General features: G+C 40.5%; 1 protein-coding gene across 3 annotated transcripts in view; it reads right to left on the reverse strand.

The window, feature by feature from the left end:
* Positions 1 to 627: 627 nt before the first annotated feature.
* The window catches only part of NKAIN3 (sodium/potassium transporting ATPase interacting 3), a 512,187-nt gene continuing 485,039 nt past the window's right edge, over positions 628 to 27,775 (reverse strand). The window contains exons 6-7 of one of the 3 annotated variants that reach the window (XM_054021123.1): positions 10,006 to 10,085; positions 628 to 4,685 (exon numbers count right to left, since the gene is read on the reverse strand). In XM_054021123.1, the coding sequence (XP_053877098.1) occupies positions 4,662 to 4,685; positions 10,006 to 10,085 (104 nt within the window). In that variant the 3' untranslated portion in view covers positions 628 to 4,661. Of the gene's footprint in view, positions 4,686 to 9,930; positions 10,086 to 27,775 lie in introns of those variants that run through there. The other 2 variants (XM_054021124.1, XM_054021122.1) reach the window with 2 other exon arrangements.

Consider the following 27,775-nt stretch of genomic DNA (forward strand, 5'->3'; position numbering starts at 1 on the left):
CACATGCTCTCCTGTCATGCTAAGCGGAACTGATGAGCAGATGCAAGTGAAAGTTGGGGAGTATGGATTAGATCCAGATGTTTCATTTGTTTAAAAATAAAAAGCCCCATAAACATAAACGTTACACATAATGGACATGCAAGAAACAGAAATTACAGTGAGAAGTACAAATGTAAACAGTCAGCCAAACAGTGAGGTAAAGAGCACACCTTAGAAAAGGCTGTCAAATAACAATCAATACAAATATCTATGCAGTTAGAAGGCGCACAGGATGCCCGGGGCCAAATTCATCCCTTTATAACCCCTGTGACTTCACTGGAGTTACACCTGAGATTAATTTGATCCTTTATTACTGTTTTTTCCAGCCCAGATGCTTTGCTTTCTGTTACTGCCCTATCTGTCTCACTCTGGCCTTGGCTACACTTGGGAATTCATAGCGCTGCCGCGGCAGCACTGTGAAGCGCGAGTGTAGTTGCGCCGCCAGCGCTGCGAGAGAGCTTTCGCTGCGCTGTATGTACTCCTCCTCTCCGAGGGGAGTAGCGTGCAGTGCTGCGAGCAAGCGTGCAGCTCTGCAGGCTCTGATTACACTGGTGCTTTACAGCAGTGCACTCGCTGCGCTCGGGGGGGGGGGGGGGGGGACATTTTCACACCCCTGAGCGCAGCAAGTTGCAGCGCTGTACAGCACCAGTGTAGCCAAGGCCTCTGAAATGTGGGAAGAAAACAGGAGGCAGGCTGTCCAGTTTGTCTGCTCTGCACGCTGCCTTTGGTTTCATTGCAAATAGTCTTCAGAATGAGTACTATGCAATGGAATCGTTTTACATGGCTATATTTCTCAGCGTCATAACAGCGTTATTGGCACCCGCCTCCAGATAAATGTCACAATACAGATATAGATTATATAGTAATTTAGATATATCAGAGAAGTTCTGAATATTGATGGAAGAAAGAACTGAAAAAGCAAATGTGGTGGAAATATATTTAAATGCCATTTCATCTGGAAAAGTGTCTTTTTCACAGATAAATGCATTTGAAACATACACCGAACTTTCCCATCTGTAAAATGAGGCTACTACTACTTCTTACAAACCTGTCTCACAAGGCTGGTGAGGAGACTAATTTGTTTAACAATTTGGACATGTGAAGCACTACAATGATTAATATACTATGGGGGGATATATCAGAAGATCAGAATTTTGGAAAAACAAAATTCTGATTCCAGGAGATATTTCTGAATTTTAGGTCTTTCAAAATTTTTAAGTTATTGATAATTGGAGTTTATCTGCAAATAAGTACTAATTAGTATTATTAAGGTAGATAAAAAGGTTTGCCACCAGGTGGTAAATTATGGCAAAGACATGCACAAGGAAGACATGAATGGCTGACTGCCATTAACTTCCAATGACTTCACTGAGATTTGAGAGTGCTGAGAACTTTGCAGGGTCTCACCCCAAATATGTAAATGATGAATGAGGGTCTGGAGACAATGTGGATGAGGTAGTATCTTCCACTGGACCAACTTCTCTTGGTGAAAGAAACAAGCTTTTGAGCTACACAGAGCTCTTCTTCACCAACAAAAGTTGGGCCAATAAAAGATATTACCTTGTCCACCTTGCCTTTCTAATATTTTGGGACTATGACAATTATAAAAACACTGCAAACCATCTGGAGTGAAGACTTTTAAACAAGTGGTTTCTGGCCAAAGGTTTTATATGCTGGATAAGAGCTAAAGTGGTTTCTCAAAGAAGGTATGTAGAAACGGGGTATATAAATAGAGTGTTTTACTGTGTTGGAAGAAAACTTATTCACTGCACAAAACAGCTCCCAGCTTGTAATTTATTATAATTAAACTAAATGAGACTGATTCTAGAAGGAGGCAAGCCAATTAGTTTGGGATGTCAATTTTTGTTTGCCACTGTCAAACACTGTTATGGGACCTTGATAGATTGCTGGGTTGGTTTTTTTAAATCAGATAAATCTAAAGTGAAAGGAAATTAAACAGCCTGGCTCAGAGAAGCACACAGTGCTTGCCATTAAAAAGTCAGAGTTTGCTACTGTTGGTATTTGAGATGACCAGCTTTTCCCTTCACTTAAGGTAGGAGATAAATGTAGCGATTGGAGGATATGTCTACACTGCAGTCAAAGGTGTGGCCTTGACTACACTGCTGGTGGCATGTTGGATATGTGTAGCTAAACACCGCAGTGAAAAGCAGTTCCCACTGCTCCCTGACATGGGCAAAGGCTCCGGCAGCAGGGAGGAACTGCAGGAATATGTGCTGAACACCCCTATATATGTGGAGCAGGGAAAAGTGGAGTATTCAGGCACATAAACAAGTTTTAACAAAACTTTTCAAAAAAAAAAAAAAACCCTCGACTCTGAAATGCACTGACATAGATAAGAGAAAGCTGTAGGCATCTGTTAGCTGTATCATATTCTTATAGGTTGTTATGTAAGGCTGTATGTATAAGAAACTAAATCATGTGCACGACTACACACTAAAAAAATAAAACCTACAGAGGGGCATTTTTTTTTTCAAATATAAGTGATTTACAAATATTAACTGTTCTGCAGTTTGATCTTCTGAGGTCTAGCTGTGGTATCTCAAAAATGATTGTTCTCATATTAGTTTTTTGACAAAATACCCATTTTTGACATTCTCAGAAGACTAGGACTTCAAGACAGGGCAGACCAAATATCTGGCATCAGGGTGCAGCAGGGAACAACAGAGGAACACAGAGACTCAGAGAAGTGTGGTATTATCTTTTGCACAAAGTATCCCCTTTTTTGGCACTGTTTGACTTCTAGCGGTGCATATTGTCCTGTACTACCTAGTCATAGAAAATACTGACAAGTGATTTTATTGCATTGTCATACTTGCTTGTTATTGGCTTGGCAGTTGTTTCATACATAGTTTCCTGGAAAAAGTGGCCTACGTGAAATTACGGCAAGATCTATTTCTTCACAAAAGACGGTGTGGTCTTTGGTTGAGCTGAATGTGAAAAAGGGGCAAGCACCACAAGACCCTCTGTTCTCAACAATCTAAAAACGATGGACAGCATTGTGTTTGCTGACTTTTTGATTAGGTTCTTGTTGGTAAATAGCACAAATATAATTTCCAATGTAAAGAACCAAGGCAAGCCTTAGTCTAGTTGTAATCTGTCAATAACAGAAAATGCAAGTGAAGTAAGCTTCACAGAAGACAATTAGTTGATGTGCTGTATGCCTCAGCCCATTGATGATGGACCAGAAGTCATTAGCATATAAAGACTCTTTGTGGCTTATATGAAAGAACCTGGTGGCCTCAGTCCAGTTCCTAATGGACACGTGCAGGTGTGCACATCACAAATACCATCTCTTCTGACAGTTTCATCAAAGAAGTAACAAACTTAGTAAGCACAAAGATGGAAGCACTCTCACAGCCCTACAGGTTTTTCTTCCAAAACTTGAGGCTGATTGGCAGACCTTTCTGAGGAAGCTTGTGATGCTGCTGCCAAGGGAGTACTGGTTCCATGAAGAGACAGAAGACTTCATTCTCTTGGGCTTGTATCATGTGCAATATTTTAAATAGTAATTCATAAAAAAGAAATTATGAAAAAAGTCTTGCTAGAAAGACTGCGAACTCCCCACAGAAAATAGCTTTTGTGGATGACTTTTCTTTTTATACTGGTGGTGACTGAATATAAAACAAAATGCCGCACAGTTACATACATGTCCTTTTTCTATAAGTATTTACAGAAAACTTTACAAACTTTTATACACCTTTTCATATCCAGATCTTCTTGTTTACTTTTAAATTAAGAACAAAATTCACCCCAGAGACTCCTAAGGCTGTAGATGGTGCCTATATTGTACATTCATGCTTGGCTTCTTCCTGGGAAGAGGAGAAAAGAGTAAAAAAAAATGTGCAAATTACAGACATCTAAAAGAGCCCTGCGTTTAAGGGTTCTTGGAGACTGACAGCAACAGAGAACATCCATTTCACTTCTCTTCAACTCACAGACAACTACTGTTTGTGGGTGCAGGGGAGGAGACAAAAAGAGGGAGAAGAAACCATATATGAATTAGAATATTTAGACAAGCACGTTGGTAATTAGGACATCTGGAAAAGAAGAATTATTTATCAGTTTCTACAACATACAGTAGCTTAACCAACATTAGGTGCAGCCTTTGTGAATGTCTGATACATTATTGAAGCCAGTCCATATTACACTATAGGTGTCTGATCCCTGACATGTATTCTGGAGTCATATTATCATTTTCCAACACTATCTTTGCCAGGCACAGTATGACTGTATCAGTCCAGAACTACTGAGTTTCTTGAGAAACACACATTCGTCTCTCATAATTTTCACAGGTTGATTTGTTTTCATGCCTTAACACTAGGTATTGTAAAAAACAAAATTAAAAAAAGAAAACAATTTACAATTTACAAGTGTCCATATAAGTAAATAATTTAAAAAATCCAAGATCATCTACAAGTATCCATCTAATGGCGATAATGATAATGATACTGAGGCTGCGACTGAAGGATTCAGTCCCATGTGGGAAGAGCAATCCACACATTCGGTGAGAAATATAGGACGTGTCACTTCTGTGACAATGGTTCACAACGTTGGTCTTTTCTTCTGAAGGCTGCTTCTTCAGCAACAGCAGCAGTGCTGAGTCAATGTTCATTACTTAGTTCGACCTGTGAAGAGATATATGAGTTACTAATCTATCAATAAGATGATAATAGACCTCTGGGTGTTCGTTTCCTGTGTTGGTGGTGACCAAGTATAAGGTCACGATTGAATAGGCTCCTAGGAACAGAGAAAATGCTGACTGCATGGCCGCACGCTTGGGAAGCATTTGTGGCAGTTTTGAAGGAGACTCCCCTCCCCCCTCGCCCCGTTCTCTCCTTTGGTTAAAGGGGATGTGTGCCATGATGGTGACAGAAGCTGGAGAAGGTGCTGCAGCTGGTAAAGTATCAGAAGCTGTCAGAATGATGGATTTCCCTCCACTTCATTCATATTAAATGAATCATATTTTTGTATGCTGGCTCATGACACTCTCATCTGACCTGGTTATGGCAAACACATTTGAACTGAATCCACATGCAACTTTGGTTCACAGCCATATGTCAGCTGAGTTTGTGCATCCGCACATACCATCCCTCTGACCATGTTTTTAATCACTGCATTCGGGACCATCTGTGTGGTTATTTCATATTGATTCACAGTGCCTGGAGGATGTGCATGCAGTGTAGGGTCAGAGGCAGGTATGATAGTCCTGTCACACATAGAGCTGTGAAGGAGGAAGGCCAGCTAACCTGGTTACATGAGCATAGTCAGGGGTCTTATCTACACAAAATAGAGAGTTATCATTATGGGGGGGAGGCAAAGTGTTGGGTTTTGTTCTTTTAAATATACTACCTTCCCTAGCCCTGTACTAAAACTTTCTATATCCTCACTCAACTAACTTAACATAGAGCTTAATGCTGCCCTAGAACTGTGTGAAAATGTATTGTTCCTTCAGCCTGATGATCCCCTTTATAACCTGTCTACCTTTGCCTCCAAAGAGAACACATTCAGATTTTCCTCTCCCTCCCTCATCCATTTCTTTCCTTATTTCATCTCTGTGTTGTCTCCTCCTTTACTTCTGCACATCTTCATCTAGACTGTAACCACCTCAGGGCAAACAATGTGTCTTTACCTATACTGTAGAGTGCCAGGTAAACAAACAACAAACTGACAAGCTATGCTCATTTATGTGTGCACAAAGAAATGCTTCCTAGGAGAAGGCATTTAACTTTTGTATCTCTTCAGGGGTGAAAAGGACAACTATTCTTAGACTTGCTAATCATTAATAATTATGTGGTAGCCCTAGACAGATACTATAATATGGCCTCTGCATATATAAGAAAATGAATTATCCACAGCTGACTAAAAAGCTCTCTTTCACAGTTTTGATAAGGCCATATAACTTTGCATGTTTGAAGTGCTATGCTTTGTTAATCGATGAGAATCCATGGAAGTCTTATAATGTGGCTCCCAAGTACTGAGCAAGACACTTCACAAATAGAGAAGAGGTTATGATTTGCTGTTCAGTGGGAGTTAATCAAATGGATTCATAAAAGTTTAGGAACCTGCCTATGCCCTGGTATTTTAGGAAGACGGGGTAATTCTACACCTATTTCTTAACCAAATGCCTGCAAAATAAACCACACTGATATGATAAGGAGGGAGAGAACCAAATGCCCAACCTGGCTATAATCTATAAAAAAAGAGTCACATTTTTACTTTTCCCCAGGAGTAAAGTGATGAAGACAGTAAAAGACATATAAAATGAATTAAGAGCCTTAATAAAGGTTAACAAGTATGTTTCTTGTTCATCTCCAACTTCCAAGTGAAAAGGAATGGAGTTTTTCACAGTTTGGATACTGAAAGGCCCATTCCTCATGGGGATTGTGGTATTCCTGGACCATCTAAAATTGATATAGATAGCACTTGTCTTACTGAAAGACAACAAGCAGGCAGGTTGCTGCACTGCACACAGATAAACATTTGCAAACCAGTAGATAGCACAGTTCACTGACTATTCAAATTGTCTCCTGCAGCTTGGCTTTTAATTCAAATTTACCTTGATTATTGAAATTCTTCTTCCCCCTTGCTTAAGCAAAGATCCTACTTGTACTTGCCATTACATAAAACCACAATATCACTGAAGACATTTATTATTGTTTTATACTCCCCGACTGCAGGGCTTCCAGCCATGATCTTGTTAGGTCTCACAAGTTAACCCAAGCAGGACCTGGAAAGAATGGGGTCTCCCAGATGCAATTTATGTTCACAAAATTTGCCCACCAACAAAGTGAATTCTGAGTGCAAAGCTTCATTCAAGTGTCTCTACCTGATCTGAGCTTGGAAACAGGTAATTGGATATGAACATTCTAAAATTTGTGCCCCTAATTCAATTGTAGTTGCAAATTTTGTAGAAGTATCAAAAAGGAAATCACCTTTTCTGAAAAATCTACCCCTTCATTTCCTTTTTTTCAATAATAGTACACTGGTTAATAAAATATTGGACATCACAATTCTTCCTCTAACCCTTCAGGAAAATTAGTAGTGGTTTTTAAAATCAACATTGAAGCAACTCCATAGACTATAAAGGTGAAGAACATTTAAATCAGAAATGTAAATGTAGCAGCTATGACCTTCTTCCCAGTGGATACCCAGTCCATGTCCTTGGTCTCCAATATCTCAATGAGGTATGTCTACACTATGGAGAATATACCAACAAAGCTATGTGCCAACATAACTGTGTAGTGTAGAGACAGCCTACAATGATGGAAGGGATTTTTCCATTAGTGTAGGAACACCACCTTCCTGAACGATGGTAGCTATGTCAACAGAAGCCTTCTGTCGACATAACTGCATATACATTTGAGGTTAGGTTGGCATAGCTATGCTGGTCTGCACATCTCAGAGCTACCTAGCTCTGCTGACCTAACTTTTAAGTGCAAAGCAAGCCTCAGTGTACGTAATAAACCCAGGCCCCTGCCATTCCTCCCACGTCACAGTGCAACAAAAGCATTATTTTACGGCTAATCTGCACTTGAAAGTTAATTCAAGGTAGAGTGTGAATTTAAAGCACAAAAGCTATTCCTGACTAACTCAAGCATGGACACTCTTATTCAAGAGTAAGAATACCTTGTTTTGGTTTAGATTAATCAAAAATAGATTAAGCTATACCAGAACAAGGCACTCTTAGTTCAGAAAAAAGAGTCCACACTTGGGCCTGGTCTCCACTATGCCCCCACTTCGGACTAAGGTACGCAAATTCAGCTACGTTAATAATGTAGCTGAATTCGAAGTACCTTAGTCCGAACTTACCGCGGGTCCAGACGCGGCAGGGAGGCTCCCCCGTCGATGCCGCGTACTCCTCTCGCCGAGCAGGAGTACCGGCGTCGATGGCGAGCACTTCCGGGATCGATCCCAGAACATCGATTGCCTGTCGCCGGACCCTCCGATAAGTGTAGACGTACCCTTGGAGTTAGTCAGGAATAGTTATTCCAGAGTAGCTAATCCTGAATAGTTATTCCAGAATGATTCCATGTGTAGACAAACTCTTCATGGAATACTTTTGTAAATGCAGATCCTAGCAATATGATCATAAACTGATCAGTACTTTGCCTTATTAGTTGTCTTAATTTGATACTTCTTCCACTCCCATACTATTACATTGCAATTGTTTCTTATTCTTTTGGGGCTTTCATAATTCCACACTATATAGTCTCTCTGTAATGGTAAAAAAGATTGAAACATTCTTCATCATGTACATTTCTACAACCAAATGCTGGTGCACATGAGTGAAAATTTATATTTGACAACATTCTAAGAGTAATGAAAACCCAATTCAGATTTCAGGGAGCAAATGTCCAGCCCAAACACAGTGTAAGTAACAGTTCTCTTTAAATTAACAGTCCCCCCCAGATCTCTTCCAGTCCCACAACACATACACCAGGAAAACAAAAACAATCTTAAAAAGACAGAGGACAGAGAAATATTTAGATATTTGGTTACCTTCTATTCAGTACTCAGACAAAGTACATTCACCTGAAAAAAAGACAGCACACCTGTCCATTTTTTGAATATTAATATTTGATAGACATACCTGGTCTGTTAAATATGTGTATATAGTGATTTTACTCAATTTAATAAAATCACTAGAAACAACGTAAGTGTTATAATGGTGCTCGCTCTATAATGTGGTAAGCAGCAACAGAGAGTCCTGTGGCACCTTTAAGACTAACAGACGTATTGGAGCATAAGCTTTCATGGGTGAATGCCCACTTCGTCAGATGCATTCACCCATGAAAGCTTATGCTCCAATACATCTGTTAGTCTTAAAGGTGCCACAGGACTCTCTGTTGCTTTTTACAGATCCAGACTAACACGGCTACCCCTCTGATACTTGACTCTATAATGTGGTGACATCCTGTTAAATAGAAAGGTCTGGTGACTATATTCCTGTATAATACCTCTTTAAACAAAAACTAACAGTTATAATGATTGTTTTGTTTCAGATATTTACATGGCAAGGATTTGTAAACATGTGAAAACATTCTAAATAAATCGTTTTAAAAATGTAACCTTTAATTCTCTTATCGGCTAGCTAAAAAACAGTAAATTGTGTCACATCAAGTTCAGTTAGTCAGCTGCACTTTGGCTTCATCTTACTATGCATGAAAGATTCTGATGTGAATTTCATGACACAGGATCAAGACAGCAATTTATAAACACCTGACAAGAATTTTCAAGTGATCTATTTTGCAAATATACTTTGAAGTGTCCCACATCTGAAGGTATCTGAACTTCTGCCAAAGTGATGCATTGCTAACATCTGCTAGTGCATAGATTTACCCCAAATACAAAAACAAACCAAAAAGGAACATTTTGGAAGTGTGGCTTTTATGTACTAGAGAATATTTTATTTGAATAAACAATGGAAACAATGGCATTTTAATTGTGGATGCAAGTCACTTGTGGTGAAGAGATAATTGAGTTTTAGTGATGCTCCATGGATTGATCTTGGTGAACTTGCATTGGTTCAGGAAGTCATTTTCTACAGCTTAGACTATCTGGCCAAACATAAGAGTTTCTGTCTCTCCTTTAAGGGGTTATTGCATTAAGGCCTAGACAGTGAGACAGTAGCAACAATATACCTACACTATTCCAGTTTCACAGCTGGCAGAGAAGAATTTCTTCCCTTCAGTGTTTCTGAACCCACTGATGCCAACCCCAACGCTTCATAGTGTAAAAAAAAATTAGTCATAATAAAATGAAAAATATCCACTCATCATTGTTTTGGCGGATGTGAGCCATAAAGTGTAGAGTGTTTTAGCATGTTTAGTGGTAAATTATAATGAAATCATTAGTAATCTCATGTCAAAACTATTTGAGCAGCAGAGTAGTTTTCAGTCCAGTTAGAAGGATTAATATTGTCCGTATGACTAAAACCTTACTTACAGGCTTTACAGGCTTTAACTCAACATGTTCCAGGGGGGGTTGCCGATAGCAGTATGTGTCAAGTCCACCTATGAAATCAACTGAAAATACAACAGTTCCAGAAATGAATAAATGGAAACAAAAGCACACAAACAGAATTAAAAATGGAAAAATGATCTGAATAATAAATAATAATAGTAATAAAGAACATACACACAGACAAGAAACATACACGTAAATGAAAAAATATTGTGAGACTCATTTGCAGAGGGGCCTCAACCCAGCCTCTTTTGTGCCTGTTTAATTCTGTGCAGGGAGACATTAGTCTATCACCCGACCCAAAGGCTGTGCACTCTAGTGTCTGCATGCTTCCAAAAGGGGATGGTAGTGTTTGCGGTGTGCATGTGAAGGCCACGTTGTGGTAATGTGGCCTTTTATTGCCAGGGGATCTGATCAAGCAGTTCTTGCTCAAATCAAAGCCCTATGGAAGTGTGTGTGTGTGTGTGTGTGTGTGTGGGTGGGTGGGGGGCGGGGCGGGGCGGGGATTAGTTTGGCAAAGAAGTGAAGGTTTTGGACCTGGTGAGCCAAATTCTGGTTGCAGTGAAACATATACAAATCAATGGAAGTTACATATGTGAGACAGACAGCAGTTTGTCCCTTTATTTGTGACTTTAAAATGATGAATGAAGATCGAAAGGAGGCAGAGGCGTCTCTGAACAAACCTCTTCGGGCAGGTGATCTTCTGAGAAAGCATCTCACCTTTTCTTTCAAGATTTCTACATCAGAAATAATGGAAGAATATCTGCATTTGAGAGGTCACTAATTCCACTTGTGGTCACAGAGGAGTTCTCATTCAAGTAATTATGTTTGTGTCTTCTAGCTCTTCATTCTTAACAAGGTTCTTCAGTTCCAACACCTACACCAAACCACATTTTTTCATATTTCTCATCACTGAGTTCAGAGGGTGGAGATTCAACTATATCAAGACTACTCTGGGCATCCAGTAGCAGGAAAACACTGAGAAAGGTGCAGCTCAACTGCTTCAGGGAAAACATTTGTTTGCTCTGAATTTGTGCGTGATAGTAAGAGTGTGTTCTTGTATGGAATTGCCTTTTCAATCCCCAGTGCTGATGTGCTCAATTCACAGCACATGAAGATCCTTCAATCCATCACTATCAGATGCTATTATTTGTATTGTTGTAGCATCTATAGATCTTAATAAAATCAGAACCCCTTGTGCTAAGCACTGTACAGACACATAGCAAGGCAGGGCTCCAGCTGTCAGCCCCCGGCAACGGGGCTCCAGCTGTGAGCCCCACATGGGACTGACAACCAACATGCGATGTGAGTAACATAGTGTCTACACGGACACTGTGTCACCTTAACTACATCAGCCTAAGTGCTATGCCTGTCTGGAAGTGGAGTTGTTAAGTCAATGTAGTTACATCCATGGGAGTTACATTTTAGTGTAGATGCTTAGGAGTTAGGTCCACGTAAGCTGCCTTGCATTGACATAACTTTGTAGTGTACACCAGGCCTAAGAGACAGAGAAGGCACTGTTATCCCTGTTTTATAGACGAGGAACTGAGATTAAGGGCCTGATCTAAAGCCCACTGAAATCTATGGGAAGACTCCCTTTGCCTTCAGTGGGCTTTCCCATTGATGGTAGGAAGCTGGGCCCAGATTTTAAAGGTATTTAGGCATTCAGGCACTCAGCATTGCAATGCCTAACTGATTTAGGTGCCTACATCTCATTTTCAAAAGAGCGTTGGGCACTCAATGGGACTGAGGCACCTAAGTGCCTACATTCCTTTTGTAAATGAGATTTAGGGTTCTAAATCAGTTAGGAGTTGCCATGCTGAGTGCACAACACCTAAAGACTTAAAAAATCTGGGCCTTGTTAGCTTATCTGTAGGGCCCTACCAAATTCACGGCCATGAAAAACGCATCACGGACTGTGAAATCTGCTCCCTCCACCCCTCTGTGCAATCTGGTCTTTTGTGTGCTTTTACCCTATGCTGTACAGATTTCACAGTGGAGACCAACGTTTCTCAGATTGGGGATCCTGACCCAAAAGGGAATTGCAGGGGCGTTACAAGGTTATTTTAGGGGGGTTGCGGTATTGCCACCCTTCTTTCTGTGCTGCTTTCAGAGCTGGGTGGCTGGAGAGCAGAGGCTGTTGGCTGGGTGCACCTAACCACCAGCACTCAACCACCAGCGGAGCAGAAGTAAGGGTGGCAATACCATACCATGCCACCCCTACTTCTGGGCTGCTGCCTTCAGAGCTGGGCAGCTGGAGAATGGTAGCTGCTAACTGAGGGCCCAATTCTGTAGGCAGCAGTGCAGAAGTAAGGGTGACAATACCGTACCATGAAGGGCCAGCTCCAGGCACCAGCGGAGGAAGCATGTGTCTGGGGCAGCATGTGCTAAGGGGTGGCATCCCGTCCATTCTTGGGGCGGCACAGTCCAAGCGTTTTTTTTGTTTGTTTGTTTGTTTTTTGCTTTGGCAGTCCTAGCAGCTTTGTTTGGTTGGGGCGGCAAAAATGGTAGAGCCGGCCCTGATACCATGTCATCCTTACTTCTGTGCTGCTGCTGGTGGTGACTCAGCCTTCAGAGCTGGGCTCCCAGCCAGCTGCCACTGCTCTCCAGGTGCCCAGCTCTGAAGGCGGCACCACCGCCTGCAGCAGCGCAGAAGTAAGGGTAGCGGTACCGCAACCCTTCCCCCCTCCACACACAATAACTTTGCAACCCCCCAGATATCCTGAGTTGCAGTCTAATGCCTTAGCCACAAGGCCATTGTCTCACAGCTAATTTAACATCACATCATATTGAGAAAAGCTAGCACAGTCAGTGTGCCAGCCAAAGTGTGTCTGCCACTTTTCCATTGTACGGTATTTGTTTTACTTTTCAACATTCATTCAGACTCTTATAACAAAATACAATACAAACATCCAGAGTGAAAGACAGCAGCAATGGGATGTATCTTTTAAAAAGCCTTTTGTCTGTAGACATTTTCAGCTATTTCTTGTGTAGGAGTCAAACATAGTAGACACAACTACCAATTCACGTCTCACAAGAAATTATGTTCACAGTAACAATCTCCTTGTGGTCTTCCAGCCTGGCCTTCTCAAACCCCTGAGAAGGATTATTACTTAGTGAGGTCATGTGATAAGTGAGGTGCCATAGCTCTCTAAGCATATCTTGCTAAACAAAATACTTTTCATTATCAAAAACTACAGCTTCCTAGGAAGGAAACTTAAACTTAGGAAATACATTTCTTTTGGATAATTCACCACTTCAGAATTAAACACAATCCTTCTCTCACTAATCACAAACAATCTGCATCCATAAGCAAAAGGAGAACTTAAACCAGCTAATCTTTCCCTAATATACTTTTGTGTAGAAAACGAGGCTAATGAATATTACTGATTGCCAACACTAATGCATCTTTGCCTGACATAAGAAATAATTTATCACGGCATGCAAATTTGGAGCTATCAGATACTTGACTTCGAATCCATATTAAGATAGCTCTCAAAACAAGAAATAGGTCTATCTCATGAGACAACAAAGGAAAATGTCATTTTTTCCTTATAAGCTGTGTTTTATGTAAATCTGGCTGACAGTTTTTCAAATTAGAATTCTTCTTTATGTAGTTTCTCTATAAAAGATTAATTTTCAGTTATTTTAATTATAAATTATTTTTCATATAATACATTTTTAGAAATATGATCTCATTTGACCTGCTTTTTTCACTTATGTCTCAGGTGATCCCCAGGATGGAAACAGCAAAGAAAAGGTAGCCATTAACTATGGAGATATCTGAGCTGCTATTCTCAGCCCGAGAAAGGAAATATTTCTGTGTACCAGCCAGCTATAAGAGACAACTTAAGTTTGACTATAGGAGTCAAATGTCTATCAAACAAAACTCTTTGCTTCTGCTTCAGTGAGCTTTTAAGATGCATGTTTCCCTTTGTTAAAATGGAGACAGAATAAAAAGCATTAACATTTATGTAGACCCCCTGAGAAAAAAAAACCTAGGCTAGGTGGCACTGAATAACTGATTTATTTATCTCTTGCTTGGTTAATGAATTATAGGCAATCCCTGCTATGGATCCACAAGACTATTATAATAAGCTATTAATCCAGAGAGCCACATACATTGTGAATAAAGTTCTATGGAAATATCATTTGATTTTCTATGCAGTTATATACCCTATGCATTAAAAAAAAAACAGTTTAGCAATAGTGATATTCAGTCACTAGAAAAGAACACTGCATGGAGTCCAGTCATTAACTACTTTCTTGCAGAGATACACTTAGAAAACTAGGGAGAGAATTTTCAGCACCCTGCAGATAATTGCTGGTTATAGAGGAAACTAGTTATTTTATCTGCAGCTGGCTGCAAAACATGATCCATATTTCCAGGGAATTGCTCTCTTCTTGTGTTGCTTCAGTTTTGTGGCTGTGCCGGATGCTTAATGGCCAGTGTGAAAAGTTCTTTAAGACTTCACTACGTGCTGATCTTGGAAGCTGCAAAACTGCCTTGACTGCTACTATGGGCAGTCTATTAAAATGATGTTCACTTACTTGGGGGTGGTATTGGGGGGGAATGGCTGTCAATCTCCCTCAGTGAGAAGAGTGTAAAACACTGCTGGCCCAATGAGGTGCTCCTGTTATCATTAAAAATGTTAAGATCTATTCTTTGCTGGATAGCTGACATCCAAATATGTTTTATTACTATTAATCCAGTGCTTTCTCCCATGTGCTGATGCTAAAATTTCTTTTCAGGTTTGGGCGGAAAGCATAGAAGGATAAGAAAAGGGGTTTGAAAAGATTATTTATCCCACAATAAATAGCTTTGGCCATAGCTCATAACAGTAATCTGCTGTTTACAGGATCTCTGCAGGATGAGTGCAGAGGACATTACTAAAAGACCTTTTGAGGTCCCTTCCAGTCCTACACCTCTATGATTCTATATAGCTGCCATAGCTTGTCAGGCCATTGTTATATTACCAATATTTCCTTTCAAAGTGACCAAGTTTTAGATATCAGAGGGGTAGCCATGTTAGTCTGGATCTGTAAAAAGCAGCAGAGAGTTCTGTGGCACCTTTAAGACTAACAGAAGTATTGGAGCATAAGCTTTCGTCTGACAAAATGGGTATTCACCCACGAAAGCTTATGTTCCAATACATCTGTTAGTCTTAAAGGTGCCACAGGACCCTCTGTTGCTTTTTACAAGTTTTAGATGTGGCTGAACATGGAGGTGTAAGCAGAACATCCGTATGCAAAATACACACTGTGCTCTTGCAGGATCGCCACATTAACACCATGTTGAGTAGTTCAGCCTGAAATGACTTTGGAGAAGGTAAGATCAAGAAAATCCTTTATACTTGTGCAAGCCCCAAAGTTTGATGCCCCTTTAGAGAAGTTACTGGCACGTGTCATTTACATAAAGTATAATTTTGCTTATCCATAGTTCTGTGTAGTGTGTTTTGTCGCATTATTTGAAATTTGTTTGAATTATGATTTGATGAATGTGTGTGTTAATGCAACAGTGATAATTCAGGAAAGGGCATATGAATTGTGCAAGATATAGTTAGTAGAAAGTTGGTCGCCTTGAGTGCACAGGTAAGAAAAGAACCCAAATTCAATAAGGGACCTCAAGAGGCTCTGTTAGGAAGAGGAAGCCAATACAGTTGTATGAATATAAAATTGGTGTGACAGACTCAATGTATAAAGTTCAAATTTACCTCCATCCTCAGGTTTGAATTATTTGTAATTCAGACACCGACTAAGTATACACGCTCAGCCTAAGCTGTCTTTGCAAGCAGGATTTCCCTTGAGCAACTCCTCCCTCCCCCGCAGTTCCCTCTGCTCTCAAGAGACACTCCACTCTGATATCCTGGGTCGAGCTAACCAGATCCACTTACCAGCATGGGCCAACAGTAATTATTTTGCATCTTTATACACAGCTCTAGCACCTGAGTTGAGGGGGTTCCACAGAAAAACCCTGCACTTCTCTGCAGGAGCCTAGAAACTGCCTCCCTATTACAAGGGGAAACAGTTCAGTAGAGAGGGGTAAAGAAGGAAGACCAGAGGCAACATCAATAGAAAGATATGATTATGTGATTGTGTCGCTGTCTCCAAAAAGTACCAGGTGAGACAAAAGGGGCAAAGAAAGAACAGGGGACAGAAAATTATTAGAAAACAACTTTTTAAAATGGTTGTAATTACTTGGGATTGGAGGGAGAGATTTCAGGGTTTAAAGGGCTTTCCAGAGTCATATTTCTTGCTCTGATATTGGACTCCCTCTGTAGCGTTGGGCAGGACAGATAGACCCATATTTTAAACTTTGCTCCCTAATTTTGGGTGTTCATATTTTGACACTTGAGTACTATTCTGATGGTGTTTCTTGAATGACTAAATCTAAGAAATGTTCTGTCATGAGTACACTTGGAGGACACTAAGACTGGAGCCATTTTAACTATGATCTTCACTACTAAAGGGCCTTTCCACTTCTTCAATGTTTTGACAACCAAGACATTAACATAACATAACATTACATATTCTGAGATTCATATTCTCTGCCAGGGACAGGGTACAAGAATAAGATATAAGGAGCATCAAAGAAGTTACCACGTTAGTGAGGCTCAAACTTTCCTTCACTGGACCACTTTGGCCCTCTTTAATCTCATAAAACTGTGCTTTGCAAAATGTTCTCTAGCCATATTTTAGAAAGCTACTTAACGCTTCACTCCATTATTGAAATTAAACCACATGCTGTGCAATTTCACAAAGTATTTTTAAGAGTCTTTTCTTAAATTAAGCTTTTATGTTGATTGCTTTCTAGTCTTTAAGGATCTCTCTTCAACTGAGATGACATGTAAAAATCTCTTGAAAGAGTATTACCCTTTCTATATTATCTCTCTCTTGATGTGTCCATTATGTACGAAGTCTGTAACCAAGGCACCTGTAAATTTTAAGAACCTCTTATATTTAATTTGAGTTCAGGAAGATATGGTCTTTTGAAGGGGCTGTGTCTGTTGTCCCTCCTATCCTCTAACTTGACATGCACATGACAATTTTTCTTTAGATTTAAGTAAATAGCTACATTTTATTATTTGTAAAGATGAATGCAAAGTAATTGCTTAATTACTTTTATTTACCAATCCTATCAGACCATACTCTGCCATCTATGAATGCCACGCTGAGATCTTGGATTTACCAAGGTTATTTTGCCCTCTCTAGTTTCCATTTTGGTTTTCATTACCACAGTTCTCTCTCCCTATAATTAGAATTTTGATTCATATTCATTTTACCAGGGCAGCTCAACATGGGCATTGGAGTCAGATGCTTTTCTGCATATTTGGCTATAGATTATGCCACATAGCAGCACTGCTTTGCACAAGTACTTTCCTAAGAAAATATTACAAGTTATATATTTTTCTTGATTATAGTTGGAATTCCTGATTTTTCTTTTTCTAAAGTATTATCATAAAAATAATTAAAAAAAATTCATCTCTGAAGACTGAAATAAACTGATGAATGCATTGATTGTCATTTATTTATGTAAAAAGCTGACAATTCTATTTAAAACAGTTTCAAACAATGAAAGTTGTGTGCAATGTTTGCCTTTGAAAATAATGGTGTTAGTGGCGAGACAGGATTAGTTCAAAATAGGTCATGAGGCAGGCTAACTGTACAGTGGTGCCTGTGACTGAAGTGTGAGTTATATCTGCCAGCTATTTTAACTTCTACTAGCTAATTTTAACTGGTAAGGTACTTGGAAAGAAGAATACTTGATGGAACTTGTTTTGGCTAACTACTGAATTTGTCCTTTTTGCTTCCTTCCTGATCTAACTGCTTTACTTATAATGCACTGGGATTTCTGCACTTCCTCATAATGAGATTGCTACAGTGCAAATGTACATGTTAAATTGAGGGAAAAAAGTCCATGCATGGATGTGGATACAAAAACATAGACCCCCCCAGTCATCCACCAACCGTATTCATACGGTACTGAGAACAGAAATGATGCCCTGCAGCTCTAACAACACAGATGTCGCACTGGTCTGTTAAAAAGACGGCACCACTAGTTCAAACAGTAAAGGAGACTGTTATATATAAAGGTTGTTGCAGTACAGCTTCAGTCACACCTCAGAAAGCAGGATCTTAATGATAAATTCCAGGCTGGCTTCAGGGGAGACAAAGCTAGCCGTCTGCTTTTTGAAGATGCGCTTTGATCTTTTGCTGCAGGCTGATTCAGGGATATGTGTTCTGTATTAGTGCACCTTTATCTCTCCGCTGGTTTTGAGGCCATAAAGCCTGGTGCCCTTTTAAAATGTTTAGTACAGATGCTAAGATTGACTGGAACTGATCTATCCCATTTACAGGTCAATGCCAATTTGTAAGTTAGGTATTTTGCTCCTCTAAGCTTGTTTTTTATGCTGTGAGAGACCCAGAAGGCTGTTTCTCACCTTTTGATATTAGTACTTGTATCATCTTCTTGCTTCAGTTATTTGTCAGTGTGATCTGAATTTTCATTGTTGTACTGATTATACTTCTCTACCTTCCTTGTCTCAAGTGCTATTGTCTTGTTTTACCGCAGTCCGAATTGCTATGTCAGGTAATTTTCTGAAGTTAATTCTTCTCTTATGATCAAGTTCCAATAAACATTAAGTAACAGTACAGCTGAATTTCCTAGAGCAATATATTTTCAACATTAAATACATGAATGATGAAGTAATGCTTTACCAAATATTTTGGATGTCTAGAATACTGGACATAGCTCACCCCTTTAAGATCACCTGCAGAAGAAAACCCAGATCACAAATGGAGAAGTCATTCAGAGGAAGAAAGTTCTTTTACGGGAACCTTCTAACAGAAACCACTCATAAACAAGCATTTACTATAACAGGAGTAACTTTCAAGGCAGGTGATGTGTTAACTTGTATCTAAGAAATTTGCTAAAACCTCACTTATTTTAAATGTATTTGTCTTCTCCTTTCTCTTGTCCTGTCATTGTAGCCACCCTAAAAAAACAGAAAAAATCTGTTTTCTATAAATATTTCCTTTGTTTTAATTTGATTGTTTTAATATTAATATTAATAAAATAATTTTAGTATAAAAATCTAGGTATTCCTTTTCTAGAGCAACTTGCCAATTTTCTTGAAGGTATGTATTGGTTTCTTTTCTCATTTGTGGCATTTAGCACTGAGATTTTCAAAGCTGCCTATGGGATTCAGATGTCCAAGTCCAGTTAAAGCTTTTGCCAGTTTTGCCACCAGCACTTATTGCCCCACCCAAAAAATCATTATCCCCCCCCAAAAGCCCAGCACCTGACCCTTACTCACCTGATCTCCCGTCCCCTCAGTCCCTTGGGCCAATACACCATGCTACCTCTCATGCTATTGAGCTACTTCTCTTTGGGACCGGTGGCCATACAAGCTGCTCTGCAGAGAAGCTGGCCGAGAGGGAACTTGATATAGGTTGGTGCATTAGGACCTATTGTGATCTTGAGCCTGCATCTTTCCATGAAACTAGGGATTCCTGGGTATGGTTTTTTCTGTACTCCAAAGCACAGTCCTGGGGGGCTGCAAGAGAGTTGTGAATAATCTGTGATCTTTAGGAAAATTGAATGACTGTGCTCTCAGCCCAGGGATCTGTATGGATTGATTTACACTTTCAAGGTTATCTTAGCAAGGAAAAAGACTAGAAACTTCCTTTTTATTAAAACTAAGCTAGATTGTCCTCTACATTTCTTGGTCTCCTTAACAGGGCAGGGGGCCTACAGCTGCAGGCTCAGAATTCTAAATTGCTAATTCATGCATGAGTTTTTTAAATGAGTCAAACATGCAGAGCTATTCATAAAAGGAAGCAATGGGAATATGCATCTAAACTGAAGCCATTCAAATTACTGAATCCCAAAATCCTTTACCAGTATGTAATCAGGATAATTTAGGTGTAAGACCTGATTAATTAACTCTATAATCTATTCAGCTCTCCACACGTCCTCATAACATGCAATTACCTTTCAATCCAGACCCACACATCCCATATTAAAAGCAGTCATGAAAGCTATTATTAAATTAGAGTTCTTAAGCCCAATGCCAGATAGCAAAAACTGTCACTTGAAGAACAGTAACGCTGAAATAGATGTGATTTAAAACGAAGATTGGAAGTTGGAAGAACCCGTCTGCCTAAAATGAAGAAAAATTAAGATTTTGAGGAGATGGGATTTGCACTGATGTGTGGGATTCTGATAAATTGCTGAACAAATTCCACAAAGAAAAACAGACTCAAGGTAGCTGCCACTTAGAAGTGAAAAAGTACAAAGATCAGGACTGGACGTGGAAATACAGATTTAAAAAGAGATTCAACTTTAACAGAAAGGCAAGTGGAAGCTCAGGACGTGAACTGGCATCACTTAGGCCTAGATGTGATGTCAAGTGAAAAGTTTAGGAGATGGAAGCTGGAGTAAGATTGATTTAACAATAGATACAATTTAAACAGAAAAGCTAAGGTGCTGGGAGCTGAGGTTTGGGATAACATCCATTTAAGCGTAGATTTAATTTAAACAGAAAGGACAAGGAGGTGGAAGGTGGAGACTAGAACAAGATCAATATTAAATTAGCTAAGTGGAAGCTGGAATCAAATCAGTATGTTAAAGTTGCTGAATAGAGTATTTGGGGATGGGGAAGGAATGAGTGGAGATGGGAAATGAGGAGGCATATTTAATAAACTATACATGAACACTAACTATAGGCATTGTTTAACCTTAATAGGAATATTATTTATTATATTAGTGTCTCCTGGACACTTAAAGGAAGGCACAATCCCTGGCCAAGGAGATTACATTCATATTTGAAGGGAAGAGAGAGAGATATATTTATCAGTAGCAAAAACAATGAACAGGAATTCAATTTGCATCGTATGAGGTAGCAGTTTAACTGAAAAGACTCACATTTTTATTTTTAAGTCGGTAAACTAATTTAATCCTAAGGGAAGTGTGTGTGTCGGCATGTGTATGTGTATTTTCAGCATCCAGAATGGTGACTAGAGGCTAGTATCTGTATTTCTGTATCACTAGGTATTCTGATGGTTTAAACTATAATTCATTGTGACACTGAACCCTTATAGGAGCAAGAAAATATTAAAAAAATGCTAAATTATGCATCACAACATATTTTTTAACTGTCCTAATGTTGCACATGAAAGAATGAGAATTACTCTGAATACAAAGGGTATATCTGCAGAGGTAACTTAGGTGATTGGCACACACAACTGAATACCTAGGTTAGCCTAGCCTGGGTGTGAGCAGCCACAACACACAGCTCTACCCATATTACTGTGTCCTCCCTGGTGTGTACTCACCCCTGTGTGTTGCTAGGACTTCTGGGAGCATGACTAATGATTCTTTGTGCTGTAGTAAGTTGAGCTGCTTTATGATTATTTCCCAGTGAATTGAGGGAGAGCTTGTGTGTCCTTCTGGGCATGCAGAGGGAATTGTGGGAAGGCACTGGACAACTACAAGCACTCCAGTGATTCGGTGTGCATCCTCACTGTAAAGTGGGTGGGTTACTAGCCCTACTGAAAGTGGCACCTGAGCTCTAACCCATCCCACAGCTGGGTCAATGATTTAAAGAATCATTTTAAACCAGTATGGATGGGAGGGGTCTTAGGGCCAACACCTGAGTAAAGGCCTGAGTTAAGTCTGCAGTGAAGACGTACATAAATAATTTACCACAGGCAAGAATGGTATTGGCAAGAATAAGCCAGGCAGATTTTCCCAAGTCTTTTGATTCACTTTTTCCGATAGCATGTGTTTTCTTGATGAGCTTGTAGAACGTGTGTGGGGGTCTTTTAGATGTTGCCATTCTCCCTGTCATTGACCATTATTTATCTATGTACACATAATGATCTGGAAAGGGCTACCAGCTTGTGTGTTTCTTCTAACTGAATGACTCCTTCTTGCCATGAAACACATCCCAGAGTCAAGGCTCCCCTCTGAAATATGGCACTGTGCTATAGCCTATATCTGACCCTGCACTGCTCCTTGTTGTGCATGTGGCTATTAAAGACACACTGTAGCCTCATTGTAGCAGGCAATACCTCTTTAGCACCCCCTGGGGCACAGCCCTCTCGATGTCCATGGTGTCTCCCCCTTGTGGGAAGAAGTTAAAGAAGTCCAAACAAAAACTCACTATGCTCCCACAGCCCACAAAAAGCAGAGTGCTAGGTCTTCAAGGAGCCAAAGAGATGAAAAAAAGAGAAAAATGTCAGCCCATCTACTCTCTGAGAGGGCCAGGGAGACCTAGGCTTTCAAGCCATTTCCCTGGTCAGAAACCCCTGTTTCTAGAAGCCAGGGAGCTCTGAGTTGCAGCTCTGCTCCTTCAGAGTGCTGCCCTTCATTAAGCAGAGATTCCCTATTCTAAGGACCTGCCCATCTCGAGGCTCGACAACTCCCGGCTGCTCTGATTGTGCACAAGGGAGCTCTTTAACTCCTTCCTGGCTGGGGTGAGGATCTGCCCCACCACACTTTTATACAGGGCTTACTTTTATAGCATGTCTGGGTACCACCTCCTTGTCACTACTGGGACAGAACCCAGCAATTGTTTAATAGTGCATAGCAATACTGCATGACAGTTTAGAACCGGAGATGAAGAATACCCTATCCAATCTCCCCTTTGACCTGCAGGGCAGAAGCTAAAATAGAGTTCTTTCCTTAGTTTTTGACTTACAATATTTTTGAAGGGGTGAGTCACAGTGCAAGTCCCTTATTCTGCAGTAGAATAAGAGAGTCAAGTACTGTCTCCATTGAAATCAATGTGAGTTTTACCACTGACTTCAGCAGGGCCAGGATTTCACCCAGTGTCTTTAGTGCTGATAGTGTTAAACAGGTTTTTATTTTGTGTAGCTCCCAGAGATTTTGCTACTTGATGCTGGGAACTTATCTATCCATGTGTTTCCACAACACTTATCAAACTGGATCCTGATGCTAGTTGAGACTACTGCATACTTCTTCAGTGTAAATAATAAAGTAACATGTAGGGATAATTTAAGGAGTGGAATGACCCTGGCTGTGTTTGTCTTCATTATTTACTTCAGAATGCATTGTGTTAGCTTAGTCTAGGAGCAATTTTGGATTTCAAGTTAATCTTGTGATGCATAAGCATCATGTACTAGGGGCAGGAGGGCATCAAAGGGATTTCAAGATCATCATAGAAGATTCATCCTTTGTATTAGCAAGATGGGGCTGATAAAGGAGGGCAAAAGTGGCACAGGAAATATGTAGGGTATGAATCTAAACAGTCAGCTTCCAGTTGAACACACAATGCCTCATCAGTGGTGCCAGATTGCTATGAAAAACAATCTACCAGAGCTGTGGCTTGAAAACTAGCTCCAGAAAAGTTGTCATTGATTAGACCAGGGTGTCGCAAAAATTTTCATCTCATGACCCATGTCTCAAAACATAGTGTGTCTCACGGACACCTCTGCATTCATGATCTCATGTTTCATCTCCCCTGACATTCACGATCATATAACACCTGCAACTACAGCAACTGCTTAAATGGAAAAGTGATATTACCAAAATAGTTATATATTTTCAACTGTCTTTAATGTGATTTAACACTTGGAAACAAGGGGGAGCAGCCAGCACCATGTTACCAGCCGATTCTTCACAGAGCACCAGCAGATGCTCCGTGGGCCCCTGGAGCTCCTGAGACCATATCTGAGAACTGCCAGGTTAGACACTTCATCTCCAGACAGACAATAACTGTATAACCCATGGAACAAAAAAGCATTTTATCAGAGAAGTCCACCCACTCTTGGTCACAGCTCAAGGCACTCCTGGGGGACATACCGGGGCTGTGACTTCATCCTGCCTCCATCTTCAACAGTACATCATGCTCTTGGCTGACCCAATTGTTAATCTTTGGAGGTTTCTGGAGCAGACAGCTCAGAAAGACACAAGTATCCATATAAGCCTCCTAAAATACAGCTAGTCACTGCTGTCTTATAAAAACACTCCAAACCCAGGGGAATGCTTTAAATCTGGCAGCAACAACCTTGTTTCAGTGCCAGCTAGTAAAGCCTATTATCATTCTATTGTGATGGTCAGTCAAGCATATTCAAGTACTAGCCATTAACGACACATTGTGTTTCTCCTCATTGCCTGTCATTATAATACTAACAGCATCTCACAGATTCCTAATGATAGTTTAAGTTAGGAACTGCTGGCCACTGTTCTGAAAGTTTCAGAAGTCTCCTGCTTTCAATAAGTTTAATTAGGATGTTTAGTGTCTTATAATACTTATGGTTTGTGTCATACATAACGCAGCTGAAATGCAGTCAGCCTTCTTCCTGGTCATCCCTGAACAATGCCAATATAGTAACCATTTTGATTTATGGTGAAAGGCCTCTTCTAATAAAACATAAGTCTAGAGGACTGCATTTCAAAAGGATTCAACCATATGAAGTCTTCCAGTTGGTGTGATGATATAATAGTGGATTCCAAATAACTGCACAGTTCATGACAGATAGATTGGTACAGGGTCCAGTGCTACTCAAATGTTTATTATAGTGAGAAAAGATGTGAAGTCAATGAGACGTGGATCCATCATATGGTGCCAGTGATGCTCGTGGTCTCAGGGTTAAGTCAGGCATTAAGCATATATAGTGCCCATTTCATAGGGACATTGGAACCAACCCTGGTGAGTTGCATCTTAAAATAATTTGTCACCCGTCTTCAGATGCTGGTAAGAACAGGTGTTTGTGTGTGGGGGTGGGGTGGACAGGGGGTTCTAGAAAGCCACAGATACCTTATGTTGTTCCAAGAGGTACCTGATTATGTCATTGTGATGTACAGCAAAGTGCATTGCTGGCATGTGGGTTCACCTTGGATGATGAAATCCAAAATGGCACAGTATGGCTGAGGCAATGGGGGTAAGGTCAAGCAAAGGTTGCAAAGGCTGGAGAGGCAAATATTGTGTAACTTTGTGGGCCGGACACTTCAATATGGGACTCAAACATGTTATTATGATTGGCGATGTTCTACTTAGCCCCAGGCAGGTCACCTGAATAGAGGACAAGATAATTTATCCAGTTCCCCAACATCAGATCCACAATGTATCAGCTGATGTCCCTCTGATTAATGTATCCCTAAACATTGTGGTACAGTTAAACCAGGTCATACCATCATTGTATTTAAATGTGCAAGCCTTAATGAGTAGGCGCACAGAATATTTGTTGATTTGGAAACTGGACAATTGAAGTATTCAAAGCAATATAGACACACCGGGGAAATGCTCTGTGGTGGAAGTTAGCGTACAATATCGGGGAACATCTATGGATATGCATGATATCAATGGACTTTGTAATTGTGCAAGTCATATTAATATTTGTGTCAAGTGTTTTGATTTGGCAGGTTTGGATCTTGATTAAGCAGTTGAGGAGAAGCAGAGATGTATATGAAATACAGGCCTGGATGAAGCCTTAGAAAGGATTCTATAGCTTCATGGTGGGGAGAGTTAAGAGTGAAAACAAGCTCAGGCCTGACGGAGCCTGCTTATGTTTACTTAGCATAAGTAGAATTGCACAGGTGTAAGAAATGGCAAGGTAATCATGTTTGCAAGGCATGCTGAAGAGAAAAGTAACCACACAACCAGAAAAGACTGATTTGAGCAAGCACAAAACCCGTACTGACAGAGGAGGTGAGTTAATAGGCAAATTAGAGGTTAATACAAATATATAAGGAAAGATAACAGAAAGTAATATACAGTGAGTGTAACAAAGGATCGGGATCCCAATGTCCTTCCCACTTGTAATTGATCACTACTTCTGGGAGATTTGCCTTACTGATAAAGATTTGTTTGTCTCATCAGCTTGTAGGAGCTGGATTTTATAATGTACTATGAGAATTAATGTATGATTTGATTTCATCCTGTCAGCCACCCTTTTTGAATAGCAGAAAGGAATGACAGACCAGAACAATCCTTATGACTGATTATGGTCACCCTTTTGTTTTAGGATAAGTTATAATGTCTACTATGGTTTCCTATATGTATTACAAATTAGGCACTCTAGTTAAATATACATTTCTTTGTTTTAAGGTTTTAGTAAGTAAGAGACAGGATTCTCTATTGTGTCTATGTTAAGTAGATTAGAGGAACGTTGAAGGCCTGGGTCTCAATGTGAATTGTCTTGGTTATTGATTGTAAAACTTATCAAGGTTTAATTTGCAATGCCTTTTTGCTCGATATAAAATACTACTGTTTGTATTCTCAATCTGTTTGTGTGAATGAGGAATGTATGCATCAGGAAAAGATAAGGTGGGAAGGCCATTGTTATAGTCAGAGTCAAGGAAGAAGGAGTGAAGAGTCTTAAAGGACATCAAAGAGTCATCAATGCGCATCCATAATGAAGGGCAAATTGACAACCTTGAGGTGAAGCCTGGCACCCCTAAGGACAATTGATTAAATCGGAACAAAGGATAAGATGACCCTCTCGGAGGTGTATTGGAATGTTTATATCAGTTAAGAAGTAACCGGTCACAAACTGACACAGCAAAATCCATAGGCTTCAACAGAGAAAAAAACCTATAAGAACAGGGTGCTTGGCCATGGGATTTTGGGTTCGTCTTGCCACACTCCAGAAGCATCGGATCGCAACCGATAGAGCCCCGCTCCCCTCTGCGACCAATCTGGCTGGCCACTAGATTGATCCAGACTCTGGACTGGTAACTATAAACATCACTGCAGGAATGTGTGTGTATGTGTCTAAAAAGCATATGCTAACTATTGTGGTATTCTCAATAAATGCTGTGTATTTACCTTCCTATATAAAGATCCTGTGTGCTTTGTATGAGCATAACAAGCTGAGTGGTGAATTTCTATTCAACAATGCCCGCAGCCATACATACATTACACATCGTTCGCACTTTGGCGGAGGTGCTCAGTGCTCAGGCTGTTAGGAGCAGGACGAGGCCAGGCAGGCCCCCTGGGATAGCACTTGTGCAGGAGATGGTGTCATGGCAGCAACAAGCAGAAGCAGCACTGGCCACCTTACTGCCCACTAAGGTTTGGCCCCGTGGCCCTTCCATCAGGGTGGGGCCAAAATTGAGTGAGTGGCATTGCAACCTGGTACATGCAAGTTGCAATGCCACTCAGGGTTTGGCCCTGCAGCCCCTCCTGAGCAGTGCTGTGACCCCCTTGCACAAGGGTGCAACCCTACTCACTAAATTTTGGTCTTGCCATCCCACCCCCATCATGATGGAGGGGCTGTGGGGCCAAACCTGAGTGGGCAGTGGGGTGACCTATGCTGCTGCTCCTCTTCCCTGCCATAGGGCTGGCTCCTATACCAGGGCTTGTCCTGGGGGCCTACCCAGCTTTGTCTCTCTTCCAGATGCCCCATGTCTCTTCTGCTTTGCTTGCAGGACTTCTCAGCAACAGCCTCAAGACCTGGGAGCTGCATTGTGTGCCCACATGGGGAAACTAGCCAGGGGAAGGGTGGCAGAAAGCCCTAGGCGGGGTGGGGGCTGGACATGAAAGGGTTCAATTGTGTGTACCTTTTGAAAAATTCATGGGGTGGCCCCTGTACGACAGCACTATGTTAATAGAATTATGTCTACTGCTAAATGTTGCCAAGTCCTTGGGAATTCATTGCCACATCTTTATTGCCTCCCCCAAAAGAAAGTGGATTCATAGGGAGTTTATCACCTACTGTATAACTATGTAAATATTAAACAATGTCAGGAAATAAACCTCTTGCTCATTTGACTGTTCACAAC

The sequence above is a fragment of the Malaclemys terrapin genome, chromosome 2, assembly GCF_027887155.1.
Source record: "Malaclemys terrapin pileata isolate rMalTer1 chromosome 2, rMalTer1.hap1, whole genome shotgun sequence".
Classification (NCBI taxonomy): Eukaryota; Metazoa; Chordata; order Testudines; family Emydidae; genus Malaclemys; species Malaclemys terrapin.